This window comes from Gopherus evgoodei, chromosome 1, assembly GCF_007399415.2.
Source record: "Gopherus evgoodei ecotype Sinaloan lineage chromosome 1, rGopEvg1_v1.p, whole genome shotgun sequence".
Classification (NCBI taxonomy): domain Eukaryota; kingdom Metazoa; phylum Chordata; order Testudines; family Testudinidae; genus Gopherus; species Gopherus evgoodei.
The window spans coordinates 343,470,015-343,482,494 of NC_044322.1; the positions used below are offsets into that span (position 1 = coordinate 343,470,015).

Below are 12,480 nucleotides of genomic sequence, written 5' to 3' on the forward strand. Positions count from 1 at the left end.
TGTATAAACATATCCTGCATCTGTAAAAGGGATCTGAATTAAGTTTGCACAGGCAATCTTAGTTCTTGCATTTCCTAACCTTTTTGTGTGCTTGAGTTTGCAGACTTAACATTTTTTAACATAGCTTTTTGTATGTAGTTAAAATATAGCAACAAATACATTGCTACAGTCTACTTAGACTAGAGCAAAGATCACATAACATGTCTTCACTGTAAGTCTTCATCCTAGCTGACTTCTGTTGGATGTTTAGCTAAATGAGGTACCCATTAAATAATGGTTTGTTTACATTTAGTGCTCAGTTTCTCTAGATAAAACACTGGTGTTGGGATACATTTCCCAAAGGAAATTTATACGGTGTGTGTTTTGACTACAGTTCCTAGGCTGAGATCTGAAAAGATCGGTTCCCTGAACTTCAGTATGAAAATACTTTAACAAAGCATCCAGTAATTCTGAATTATCACCATTTAGATTTAATCTGAATACTTGTTGCTGTAGCAAATCTTTGATCAGGAAGGTAGACTCTGCATTTCCTTCAGAATTCTGATTTAGGCTGTTCCTGAGATCCAGAATGGGGCACACATCTCATGTGAAAACCACCTGGTGTTTTACTACTGCAGTGCTGATAACTATCTTCCGGTAGGCAGGAGCCCTACCACAATAGGAGAGAGTGAGGATTATCTTCAAAATAGCAGTGGGTTGCCACTGGGCCAGATTCATAGACTCTAGGACTGGAAGGGACCTCGAGAGGTCATTGAGTCCAGTCCCCTGCCCTCATGGCAGGACCAAATACTGTCTAGACCATCCCTGATAGACATTTATCTAACCTACTCTTAAATATCTCCAGAGATGGAGATTCCACAACCTCTCTAGGCAGTTTATTCCAATGTTTAACCACCCTGACAGGAACTTTTTCCTAATGTCCAACTAAACCTCCCTTGCTGCAGTTTAAGTACTTTGCTTCTTGTTCTATCCTTAGAGGCTACGGTGAACAAGTTTTCTCCCACCTCCTTATGACACCCTTTTAGATACCTGAAAACTGCTATCATGTACCCTCTCAGTCTTCTCTTTTCCAAACTAAACACACCCAATTCTTTCAGCCTTCCTTCATAGATTATGTTCTCTAGACCGTTAATCATTCTTGTTGCTCTTCTCTGGACCCTCTCCAATTTCTCCACATCTTTCTTGAAATGCAGTGCCCAGAACTGGACACAATACTTCAGCTGAGGTCTGACCAGCGCAGAGTAGAGCGGAAGAATGATTTCCCGTGTCTTGCTCACAACACACCTGTTAATCTATGAGATCTTTGTCTCATTCAGTAACCAGCATATTGATTCATAAATATATTATTGGTTTTTAAATCAATTGCTAGACTAGAGGCTGGTGAGCTAATATTCTTTGTCCTTCTTGTTTTGAGGCAGATTCTCTTCTTTAAACTTGTCTACTGCTGGACAGTGAAATAACATTTGTCTAGGGAAGCAGGCAAGTGGTTGGTTGAGGCCAATCATCTGTGATTAGGAAGGCTAGGATTTTCTCTTAAAACCTTCATCTGTACTGCTTTTTGGAGGATGAAGCTAATGGAACTAGGTTTATTTAGATTTAGCTTTAATTTGGAAATGCAAGCTTCCCAACATTCTCACCAGTAGGGCTGTCTCTTGCCGGGGGTGGAAGTAGGGGCTCAGTCGGGTGTCGGTCCTTGTGCTCTCTTCTGGAGTTGATACCAGAGGTACTGCTTAGAAGTCAGATATTCTAGTTGACAGGCAACCACATTATAAAAGACTGTCAACTACTTAGGGTATGGCTACACTTGATATTTCAAAGCGCTACCGCGGCAGCGCTTTGAAGTGTGTGTGTGGTTGGAGCACTAGCGCTGGGAGAGAGCTCTCTCCCAGTGCTGCATGTAAACCACATCCCTTATGGGTGTAGCTTGCAGCGCTGGGAGCCGTGCTCCCAGCGCTGCGGCACTGATTACACTGAGGCTTTACAGCGCTGTATCTTGCAGCGCTCAGGGGGGTGTTTTTTCACACCCTTGAGCGCAAAAGTTGCAGCACTGTAAAGTGCCAGTGTAGCCAAGCTCTTAGTGTAAATAGGCCAAACACTATCAGAAGGCAACAGTAGGTCACATGTGCCCTGGATCACATCTGACTGAACTAGGAGTGATAGGCATATCAGTTGAAATTAATGCCATGTTTCTGGGAATAAATTACTTGTTTCTGAGATGCTGGCGATGCCTGTTTCGCAAATTTTTCTTCTTAAAGATATTTCAAAGTTAGCTCCAAGAAGAGATCTTTTTCAAAAATATTGTGTATTCCATTTTTAATAATACTAACTTCTGAACTTACCTTCCGAATTGTTATACACATGTTTAAGGTAACTCTGTGCATGAAAACTAATATTGGCTTTGTCCACCCGGTGCAGTTCTAGTTAGTTGACATGAATATGAAATTTCTTTAAAAAAAAAAAAAAAAGTGTCTGGTTTGGGGGCAGACATGGACGGACGTTTTCCTTCTGCAATGGCTTGCTGTGTAAGGCAGGAGAGTATCTCTTCAACTTTATTTTTAAATGCAAAGGAATACTGTCAACTTGAAAACTAGTCATTTTAGGGAAAATGCATTATCTTGTATACTAGTCCCTCCTGTTGAATCCCTTCTCCAATTTGTGTTTTCCTTTTGTGGTTTGAAAGATTCATTTCCCGCAAGATGGGAAACTGATTGTACAAAGGAAACAGTGAGACTATTGTACACTCAGTGCTGTCAAATACTTAAAGTAAACAATATGAAAAATACTTTTACTAAAGTGACAGATGAATCTGAGATTTGTTATACACAAATAACGGTAAGTAAAACAAATTGTTCAGAAGTGGGTTCTAAAGTTAGTGTCCTTTTAAGATCCTCATCTCAATTCCCTCAGTGCTTTTTTTGGGAGAGGTGCTTTATAAATATATGTACAGAATGTAATCTATGCTTAAATTGGAAGCTGAAGCAAGTGTATGGTGGCTTAGTGACTTGCTGTTGTCACCCCATGCTTTTTTCAAGTTTGGTTTGGGTCCTCATTCTGTTTCAGGGACATGTAGAAACGTATTAAATTCTAGTGATCATGATTCTTTCAACTCTGAATAAAATATAGTTGGATTTATTTATTTTTTTTGGCAGAATGAAACTAGTACAGAGAAAACTGTCAATTCTATAGATCTTGAGAAACAGGACTCTCCTCCACCAAAGCCTCCACGGACCCGCAGGTACTGTTCATCTTCTCAGTTTTGAGCTTAAAGAGAGTTACAAAGTTTATACTTAAATGAACAATCCTGTCTCATTTGATATTGCTAATAGTGCATATTTGTATGAACAAATGGATTTTTTGAAAGTGTAACAAGTATTAATTGACGTAATTCCAAAGGCAAGTTAAAATGTAATTTATGCAGCAATTGTTCCGTCTCATTCTATCTGCTTGTCTTAGGACACTGAATAAAAGTCTTGCATCACAGGAACACCACATGTGGTATTTAATAGAAATCCTAACCTAGTCAACTGTTGCATGATCTCAAGATAATACACTTTGGAGAGTCACAGACACACACAATTAACTTAATGTTGAAAGTATGAAAGTATGTTTTTATGTGGTCTGTTTTGACCTTTGAATGTATTTTTGCAAACTTTAGGGGGTGAATTTGTGGTTTGAGTGTTGTAAATGAAGTGCTGCTTCTTTCCTATTTGGGCTGTGAAGAGTATGCCACCTTTTCGTAGTGTTTTTATAGTGATCATATAGTTAACTTCTTCCATGCTTCCTTTAGTAGGGCGTATCAGAAGCTCTTCAGATTATATATTTGTTTTTCCACCCCCTCAAAACATAACCAAAATAAACTTCTCAGCAAAGCCTTGTTGGCAAAACAAAAGAACTTTGGAATATGGAAGCCAAACCTTTTAAAGATGTCCCAGAAAAAGTAAGGAAAACCTTCAAAAAGCTAATAGTAAACTGTTTTTAAATCACCATGGCTCAGATTTTTAAAGCTATTTAAGTGTTGCTGCACTCAGTGTCACAACACTTAATTGACTTAGGAGCCTATGCATCATGTGGGATTTAGGCACTTCAGAGTCTACACTGGGGGTGGATAGGGGGGGAAATCGATCTAAGTTACGCAACTTCAGCTACGTGAATAATATAGCTGAAGTCAACAAACGTAGATCTACTTATCGCGGTGTCTTCACTGCAGTAAATCAATGGCTGATGCTCTCCTGTCAGCTCCACCTGCGCCTCTCGCTTCGGTGGAGTACCGGAGTCAACAGGAGAGCACTCGCGGTAGACAGGATAAATCGACTCCTGCTGGATCAATCACTGCCTGTTGATCCAGAGGGTAACGTAGACAAGCCCTAAATTTTCAATATTATGAAGACTTTCAGGCTGTAGCTAATGTTATGACTGCATAGTCATAGCAATAGAAGCATGTTGAAGGGAGGATGTTTAAGAGCTTCCCCTACGTTTTCTATTTACAAAACTAACACAGACATTTACTTTGTCATATTTCCCCCAATCCTGTAATATCTAATGCGCACAAAAGTTATTATAATGCTATTTTTGGTTGTGTGTACAGTATATGCACAAACTTACATATAATGTTATCTGTTATACAAACATACATTGATATTTAAAGCTTATATTTTTAAAGGTAAAAAGGAAGAATGCTTTAATAATTAAGAGCAATGGTTTTACCAACTGACCTTTTATTTATTCAAAGAGAAAAAAATTAAAACTGAGAAGGTGGGAGACTGGATGTACAGATGTAAAATAGCTTGCAGAGACAGGCACACAAGGGTCTAGAGATACCTCCAGAAAAAAGAGAGTGAAAGGAAAATATGAGACATGGAGTGACTCTAAATGGTTAGTTTTGCTCTCTTTCTAGAAAGATAAACACAAGCAATTGGAACTTTAAAGCAGACAATAGTTAGGAGACAGCATGAAGAAAAGATGAAGGAATACCTTATTTTTTGTGGGGGGGAAGGGGAGAATCAGATCTGCCTGAGAGGTACCACTTCCCCACCCCCTCTCTTTTTTGGTGAGGTGGGGAGTGTGGGAGCAGCTAAGACTTCTGAATAGACAAATTTTTGGTGCACATGTTAGATACGTCCTTTGTTACATTATATATAAGATACCAGGTAACTTTATCTAGCGCTTTCTTTAACTGTTTCCTTATTTTCAACAATATATAAACAATATAATCAATCTCCATCTCAGAATTATCCTCATGTTGAATTGCTTTTTATTTATCTCATACTTGTTTCTTTTAAACTAGTTTAAATTGAAAGGTTCTGAGATTTTTTTTTATCTTAAGATCATAAACATTTTTGTGACATAATATGCGGTTTCTTGTTTGTTTGTTTTTGTGAAAAAAGTGAAAAAACTGAGGTACCTGATGATGGACCAGCAAATTTAGTACCTTTATTTTTAAGGGCATAAAGAAAGATTCAGGAAATAGCCAGTCAATGAATATTTTCTTTGCAAAATATTTAGACATATAATGGAATTAGGGATTGCACTTGTGAGGAAATGAAGCTTTTCAATCAACCAACTCATTTATAAAGTTATATTGATAGAATTTTTTGAAACATTTGCTGTTTTGGTAGATGCAGCATAATTTGGCCTTTATAAAATATTTTATATAGTACAGTACAAAAATGTTTTCAGTTGGTTAAATACCACAGCACAGATTAAAAGTTGTATGACAGATGTTACAGTTTTTACCATTAAAAATTAATCTCTTCCAAATGGAGTACCACAGGGTCAAGTTAGTATTGGGGGCATATACTTTTAATGATCTAGAAGCAGGCCGAAGATCAGCATTAATCATACTTGCCAGCCTCTGAATTGGAGGAACAGTAAATATACAAGAAACTGCATATTATGTCACAAAAATGTTTATGATCTTAAGATGATAAAAAAAAATCTCAGAACCTTTCAATTTAAACTGGTTTAAAAGAAACAAGTATGAGATAAATAAAAAGCAATTCAACATGAGGATAATTCTGAGATGGAGATTGTATATTTACTAAGTGTCTTGGAGTGATTAGAACTGTGAGTTGTATACAGTAAAATGAGATTTAAGTCATTTTGGTTGGAGAGAAAAATAGCATGTGTACGAACTGGAGATAAAAGCTGTCTAGAAACTAGTGAGTCATAATGAGTGGAGAGAACATGTAAAATGCATTTGAGATCACATTGTAGTACTGTTAGAGTAGTTAATTCCGTTCTCAGAAATAGTGATTTAATTTAAAACTAGAGATATGGTGGTCCACTTTGATTCTACATTTATAAATGATCGTTCCAGAACTAGAATATTTCGTGCAGTTTTGGGTCTACTTGAGGGTACCAAAAAAAAGCAGAGGAAATCACGAGTGGCAAGGAAATCTCATCAGGATTAGGGAGTAAAATGAGATCCTGAGTAGGCTAAATTTAGAGTCTGGAAAGGATGTCTTACAGGAATGTGATCAGTCTAAACAAATACCTTCAAGAAAATAGAAGTGGGAAAAAATGTTCACATTATTGCAAGATGACATGGAAAGGGGCAATAATTTTAAGGCCCTTTTCCCTAAAACTTTTCTCCTGTTCCCCTTCTCTTTCCTCCCCTTCTCCTGTCAGTATTTTGGACATTGGAACTGTTCTCAGAAGTGGTGGTTATGTTTGGGAGAATATTATGCAAGATATTTAGTGGGTAAAATAGTCCTGAAAAAGGTGTGGCATTCAGCTAATTATCTGTGTGGTCTTTTCTGACCACAACTACTGTACCATCACTTTTGGAGGTGGGACTAACTTCTGCCACTTCGTAGTTTCTTATGGTGGAGACAGTTTATTGTAATAATGCTCATGGTGTGCAAGATACATCCCAAACACAGATGAAGATATAGTCCCTGCCCTGGATAACCTAGAATTTAAAAACACAAATTAGTAAACTTTACTTGTAACAGTCCTATCAGGGTGACAGCCTCATGTCTGTCTTGTTAAACACACTGTTCTCAACACTACTATCCTCCCTGTCTTTCTTCCACAACAATTCCAAATTCTAATTCCAGTGCCACTATGCCCCTTCTTTTCAATACTCTATTTCCTTCCTCCATATGGGTGAGTGTAAGCGAGACTCGCCGGGGTTCGACCCTCCTGGATGAGGAGAGGAGCCACACCGGCCTCGACTTGTCCTCTGGAGGTCTCGGTTCTCGGGACTGTCGCCCACCGCGCGGGTAGTCGGTCCCTGTGGATAGGACTGGGCAGTGGCAAAGTCAAAGGGGGCCCAGCCCTTGGTTCGGGCGAGGCACCAAACAGTTCTAATTGCCCCTGCTCCAAAGGGCCAGAGCTAAGTCAAAGGGGCCCAGCCCTTGGTTCGGGCGGGGCATCAACAAACACAGTTATCAGTTAGCTCTGGCCCTTCGGAGCAGGGCAGAGCAGTGGCACTAGGCGGGAAGAGGGGGAGTCTGCCGCCTGGTTACGGGTGGCAGGGGGAACGCAGGCCCACCCACTCCTCTGCGTTCCAGCCCGGGGCCCTAGTAGCGGCTGACGCTGCTAGTGGCAGTCAGTGGGGAGGTCCTGACCGAAACACACTGACATGGGTATCGGGAGGTCTGCAGCCTGACTCGGGTTGGCTGCCCCCGGGCTACTTCCAGTATCCCCCTCCGAGCCTACCTGGTTCGTGGGATCAGCTTCAGGGACGTCCCACCACATCGGCTCCTCACGGCCAGGGCTGGGTGGCAGGTCCGGCAGCTCCTCTGGGAAATCCGGCCAGTCCTGTTCCGGGCGGTCCTCGGGGCCGCAACGGGGGCGGGGCGGCTCCGGCAGCTCCTCGTCGTAGCGAGCGTGGGACAGCTCCAGTAGCTCCTCGTCGTAGCAGGCGCGGGGCAGCTCCGGCAGCTCCTCGTCGTAGCAGGGAGGTTCTGGCCAGTCAGGAGCTCCCGCGGACAGGTCTGCTCCTGACGGTGGCTGGGCTCCAACTGAGGGCTGAGGGCCGGCTTTTATTCTTCCGGGTCGCCGCTTGACCCTCTGGAGGGCGGGACTTCCGCTTTGAGGCCCCACCCCTAGGGATGATTGACGGGGCTCAACCCTCCTGGATGAGGAGGGGAGCCACGCCGCCTCGTTACAGTGAGACTAAATATATTAATAATATAAACAGAATAGCTAAGTGGGTTACAGACATCTTGTTTCTTGGATATCTCCTTGTAGAAATGGTTTTTAGGTGGGATTTAAATAGGGTACAGTGGCTTTACTGACCAGTTCAGGGAGGATGTTCCACATTCCTAGTCTATCTGAATAAATTGCTTGTTAAAGTATTTAACTTCCTCCAGGAATATTGGTGGAAAATATTTAATCTTCTTTAGATTAACGTTTTTAAGACTTCCAGTCAAATGCGTATTTAAGAGAATATATATGTTCAGTTTCTAACGGGGTTAAAAGCAAGCAATCCTTCTTACCCAAGGTAGTAACTTAAAAGGGGAAAAACAATACGACCTTTTATTTTCTTTACATAATGCTGTTTGCTCATTTTCTAAAGTCATCTCAATCAAAAATTGCTCATGTCTTTAACACTAATCTGCAAGCTGTAGGTTTTATAAATTATTTATAGCTTTGCTTTTAAACAAACTGAATGGAAAACTTCACTAATTGTGTGCATGCACCTAAGTACCTGTTGTCTACATGTATGATATGCTCAATTAAGCAACAAAATTTGTTAGAGCATGAATGAATAGGCCATGGAATATATTTCACATGTTATGAAGCACAAAGCTTGAATGATTTCAGAAACCCCAGAAAATTCCTGAATGGTCCATCAGTCCAGGTTCAGGAGAATCTTTTTTATAAATCTGTTTATCTTTTTTAAAAAATCTTATCTTTTTGTGTTAAATACTATGATAAAAAGTAAACTCTGTGCTAGCTTTATTGACGCAAAGAAACAATTGCTCTTCAAAAATCTGGTCCTAAAACTGCCCCCCTCCACTTCAAGAGTAGTGGCATAACCATTTAGCCATTACAATTGAGCAGAGTTTCTCACTATAGAGATGGAGAAAGATAGATGTTAGAGTGGAGTAAGGAACTGGGCCAGCACATCAAATCTCTATCAGTTTTTACTTCTGCTATAGAACTCCTCCTTCGACCACAAATTACCTGGATTTCATGTCCCAAAAATCTGCAGATGCATTTTTTTCAAGAGATTTTCTTACTATGGCATCCCACTCAAATGCTGTTTTCTTGATCTTGGCTCATATTCCCATATGACCCCCAATCATTCCTTTTCTCTGCAGTTCACTCCTCACTTACGTGTGGTCTGTGGTAATACTACTTATCAGTTTCTGATTCTAACCTTTTTCTTTCCATTATTGCAGGAATATCTTTAAACAGTTTTTTATTCTTTAATTCAGTTGGCTTATATATATATATATTTTCTTCTGTTCACTGTATCCAACTGTTCTTGAATTTCCCCTCACATACATAGTTTTTATTGATGTTAACAGTTACAGTAGCTATGGAAAAAGTTTGAATAAAGTTCCTGGATTGGGTCCTTTTTTTCTTAGCTCTTCCTGACTGATAGTTCCTCTGTTGAAGGTGAAGAGGTTTGATCCACTTGGGAGGGATTTGTGAATATGGCTTTTCAGAAGATAAAATAATGTGCCCTCTTCAATTTAACTTTGTATAACTGTTAGCCTGAGTTTTATCTGCAAGCATAAAAGTATAATTGTGCATTACGTATTTTGCCACAGCAACCATTGGTGTATATTGATAAAATTATAATAAACTTTCATGTACATATTAATAGGGGTGAGATGGTGCCAAGAGGATTTTTTTTGTAAAAGAAAACAGGCTTGTACAGGAAATGAAAAGAAAATCCTTCATTGGGTTGAGTGATCTTGGGATATGTCTACACTGTAATATAAGCCTGGGCTCTGACTCAGGCTAAAGCCTTCAGTCTACGTGCAAATCTCTTGAACTTGTGCTCTGATCCAGGGTCCCAGGACCCTGTGAGCATGGAGGGTCTGTCTGAACTCAAGTCAAGAAGGGACCCAGGGTTCAAGCCCTATTGTTTGTACTATAGTGTAGGGGTGTTTTGCAGCACCCCTCCTTTCCTGGACTCTGGTCCTTGGAGTCCACCAGTAATCTCCTACAATGCTATGGGCCAACTTCCTTTGTCCTCTATCTCCCAAGAATCAGCGGTCAACTCCATGGAAATGGAAGAACCCTCCTTGTTCCAGTGCAGCAGCTTTGTGTTTAACCCCTCCATTTTATTCTGATTGCCAAGCTGCAAACACACCCTAGGAAAATCTTCAGTGTTTGCAATGGATACTGACCAGATGTCCCTTTACAAAGTGTGCTGCTTCATGGTCATGTGAGCACAGCCAGATTTTGGCTAATCTCTGGTGCAAGGTCAGAAAAACTGGATTTTAGTAAGAGTACTAGGAGTGACCATGAATACCAACTACTAGGAAAGAAGATGGTGGCACTGGAAACTTATCAGACCAGCGATCAGTGCAGAAAACAGATTAAGCAACTCAAGAGTACCAGAAAACCAGGGACCACAAACGCATCTCTGGCTGCACACCAACATCATGCCCATTTTATGATGAGTCTGACTGGAGGCTGGTGACTGCACTTGAGCCATCAACTGTGTACGATGACCTGGTAAGCTGGGATGGCATCCAGCTGGTCCCAGAAGCCAGCAACGAAATAAATAGGCGCCAGTAGCAGGTGCCGAATGAGGCAAATGAAGTAACTCTGTTGGTGAAACTCATCCTAGGAGGAGGCTTTGCTGCAGGAGCAGCTGCAGCGCATCTTGAGGATGTACTCAAAAGAGCATTTTTTATGTCCCTTGGAGGAACGCCCCACTGCAAAACTGGCTGCTGAAACAGAAGAGGGAGAAGCTGCCCGAGAGCCAAGTAAGTTTCTGGGTCTGTTTTCATGTTTGTTAATATAAGAATGGGAGCAATTTCTACTGTAAGAACCAATATAAAAGAGAGAAGCCCTAGATAGAAGCGTGTATCCATTAATGGCGGATTGTATGCCAGTTCCATGGCATCACGATGCCACCCTCCCCACCACAGGGAATTCAAAGTAGAGGCCAGAAACCACAAACAGTAAAACAAGATATATAAAAAGAGATTTTTTTACTGGGAGGGTGCACATTTTTTCTAATAAATTCCAGTTTGTTAAAATAATACACTAGTATTACTTTCCCTGTCTGTATTAGCTCAATACAGTATTGAGTTGATAACAAGATGCCTGAAAGGACTGAACTGTATGGTGGGGAAGAGGTTCAAATGTAGTTCATTTCTTTTAAATGTAGTCTATACTTTCCATGGGTGATGAAACCACTAGTTCCAAATATGACTGGGGAGGTTGAATTTAGTCCATAAAATTGCCAGGGGAGGGAGGGACTAGTTGTCTCTTTTCATGCAGTCCTAAAAGACTGTGTCAGAAGCCATCAGGGAGGTCTGAAGCAATGTGGAAGCCCAAATGCAGCATCCTGTTGATTTTTTTTCCCCCATGAATTCTGACCCAGACACATAACAAGAACTCCAGATAGGGAGTCACATTTTAAGGAAAGGTGTATTTTTTTCAGGGCCACCTCAATAGTTCACCAGCCCACTCCATTTATGGATGTTTTGTTCAGTCACCATATGTATGAATACTTTGGTGGCATACACTTTTTTTCTCTCACTGCAATTTAACCTGGCTGTGTCCAAGGAGCTTCTGTGGTCTGGAGCAGCCCTCTGCCAATATATTGATATTGAGTGATATTCAAGACAGTAACCTTCTGTGTCTTGTCCTGTTCCAGACCTCTCAAACTCTGCATGTTGCAATACCTTCTTAGCTCGCCTACATTGCAGAAGCCTGACTCCTCGTACCCTCACAGACGGCTCCAGGAGGAAGCATGATGAATTTGATTGAAGTTCTGGACTGGGCCAATAAGTAGCATGAGTACCAAAGGCAAAGGGACTTGCAGCAAAAAGACAGACATGCTGAGAGGCAAGCGGACAGGCTCAGGCTGGCTTTGCAGCTTGACAAGGTAGCAGCATGGAAGCAGGCACTCTTCACAGTTCCTGGAACAGGAATGGCAGCTAAGGGAGGAGGAGAGAGCACAACAGAGAGAATTGTTTGAGTGGCTGCTACCTCTAATGGCTGCAAAAGTGCAGGCTCCTGCTGCACCAGCACCATGGCCTGTGTCCCCTCCATGGTACGTTGGCCTGCATTCCAGGAACACGGTGGCCCATTCACTGGGGCCCTATGAGTGACAGGACAGGGCAAATGTGTCTCATGCAGTCCTCAGTGCTGAACCTCTCCTCCGTGGACAGCCCTGTCCTGGCTGCAAGTGTGTGGAAAACCTGGAGGGTGTCTTGTATATAGTTCAACTATTTGCACTTGTTTATACACTTTGTTCTTGGTTATTTTTAAAGCTTTTAGTGTTGCTGCTGATTTGGTGTGCTAAAGGCAGCTGGCCTGCCAGGCAACAGTTTAATA

The 12,480-nt window shown here is 41.2% G+C and overlaps 1 protein-coding gene across 3 annotated transcripts in view; it reads left to right on the forward strand.

Annotated features, from left to right (window-relative positions):
• Positions 1-12,480, forward strand: part of PTPN12 (protein tyrosine phosphatase non-receptor type 12) — a 166,057-nt gene that overhangs the window by 115,429 nt on the left and 38,148 nt on the right. For all 3 annotated transcript variants that reach the window (XM_030557090.1, XM_030557178.1, XM_030556997.1), the window contains one exon: positions 3,150-3,235. In XM_030557090.1, the coding sequence (XP_030412950.1) occupies positions 3,150-3,235 (86 nt within the window). The remainder of the gene's footprint in view (positions 1-3,149; positions 3,236-12,480) is intronic.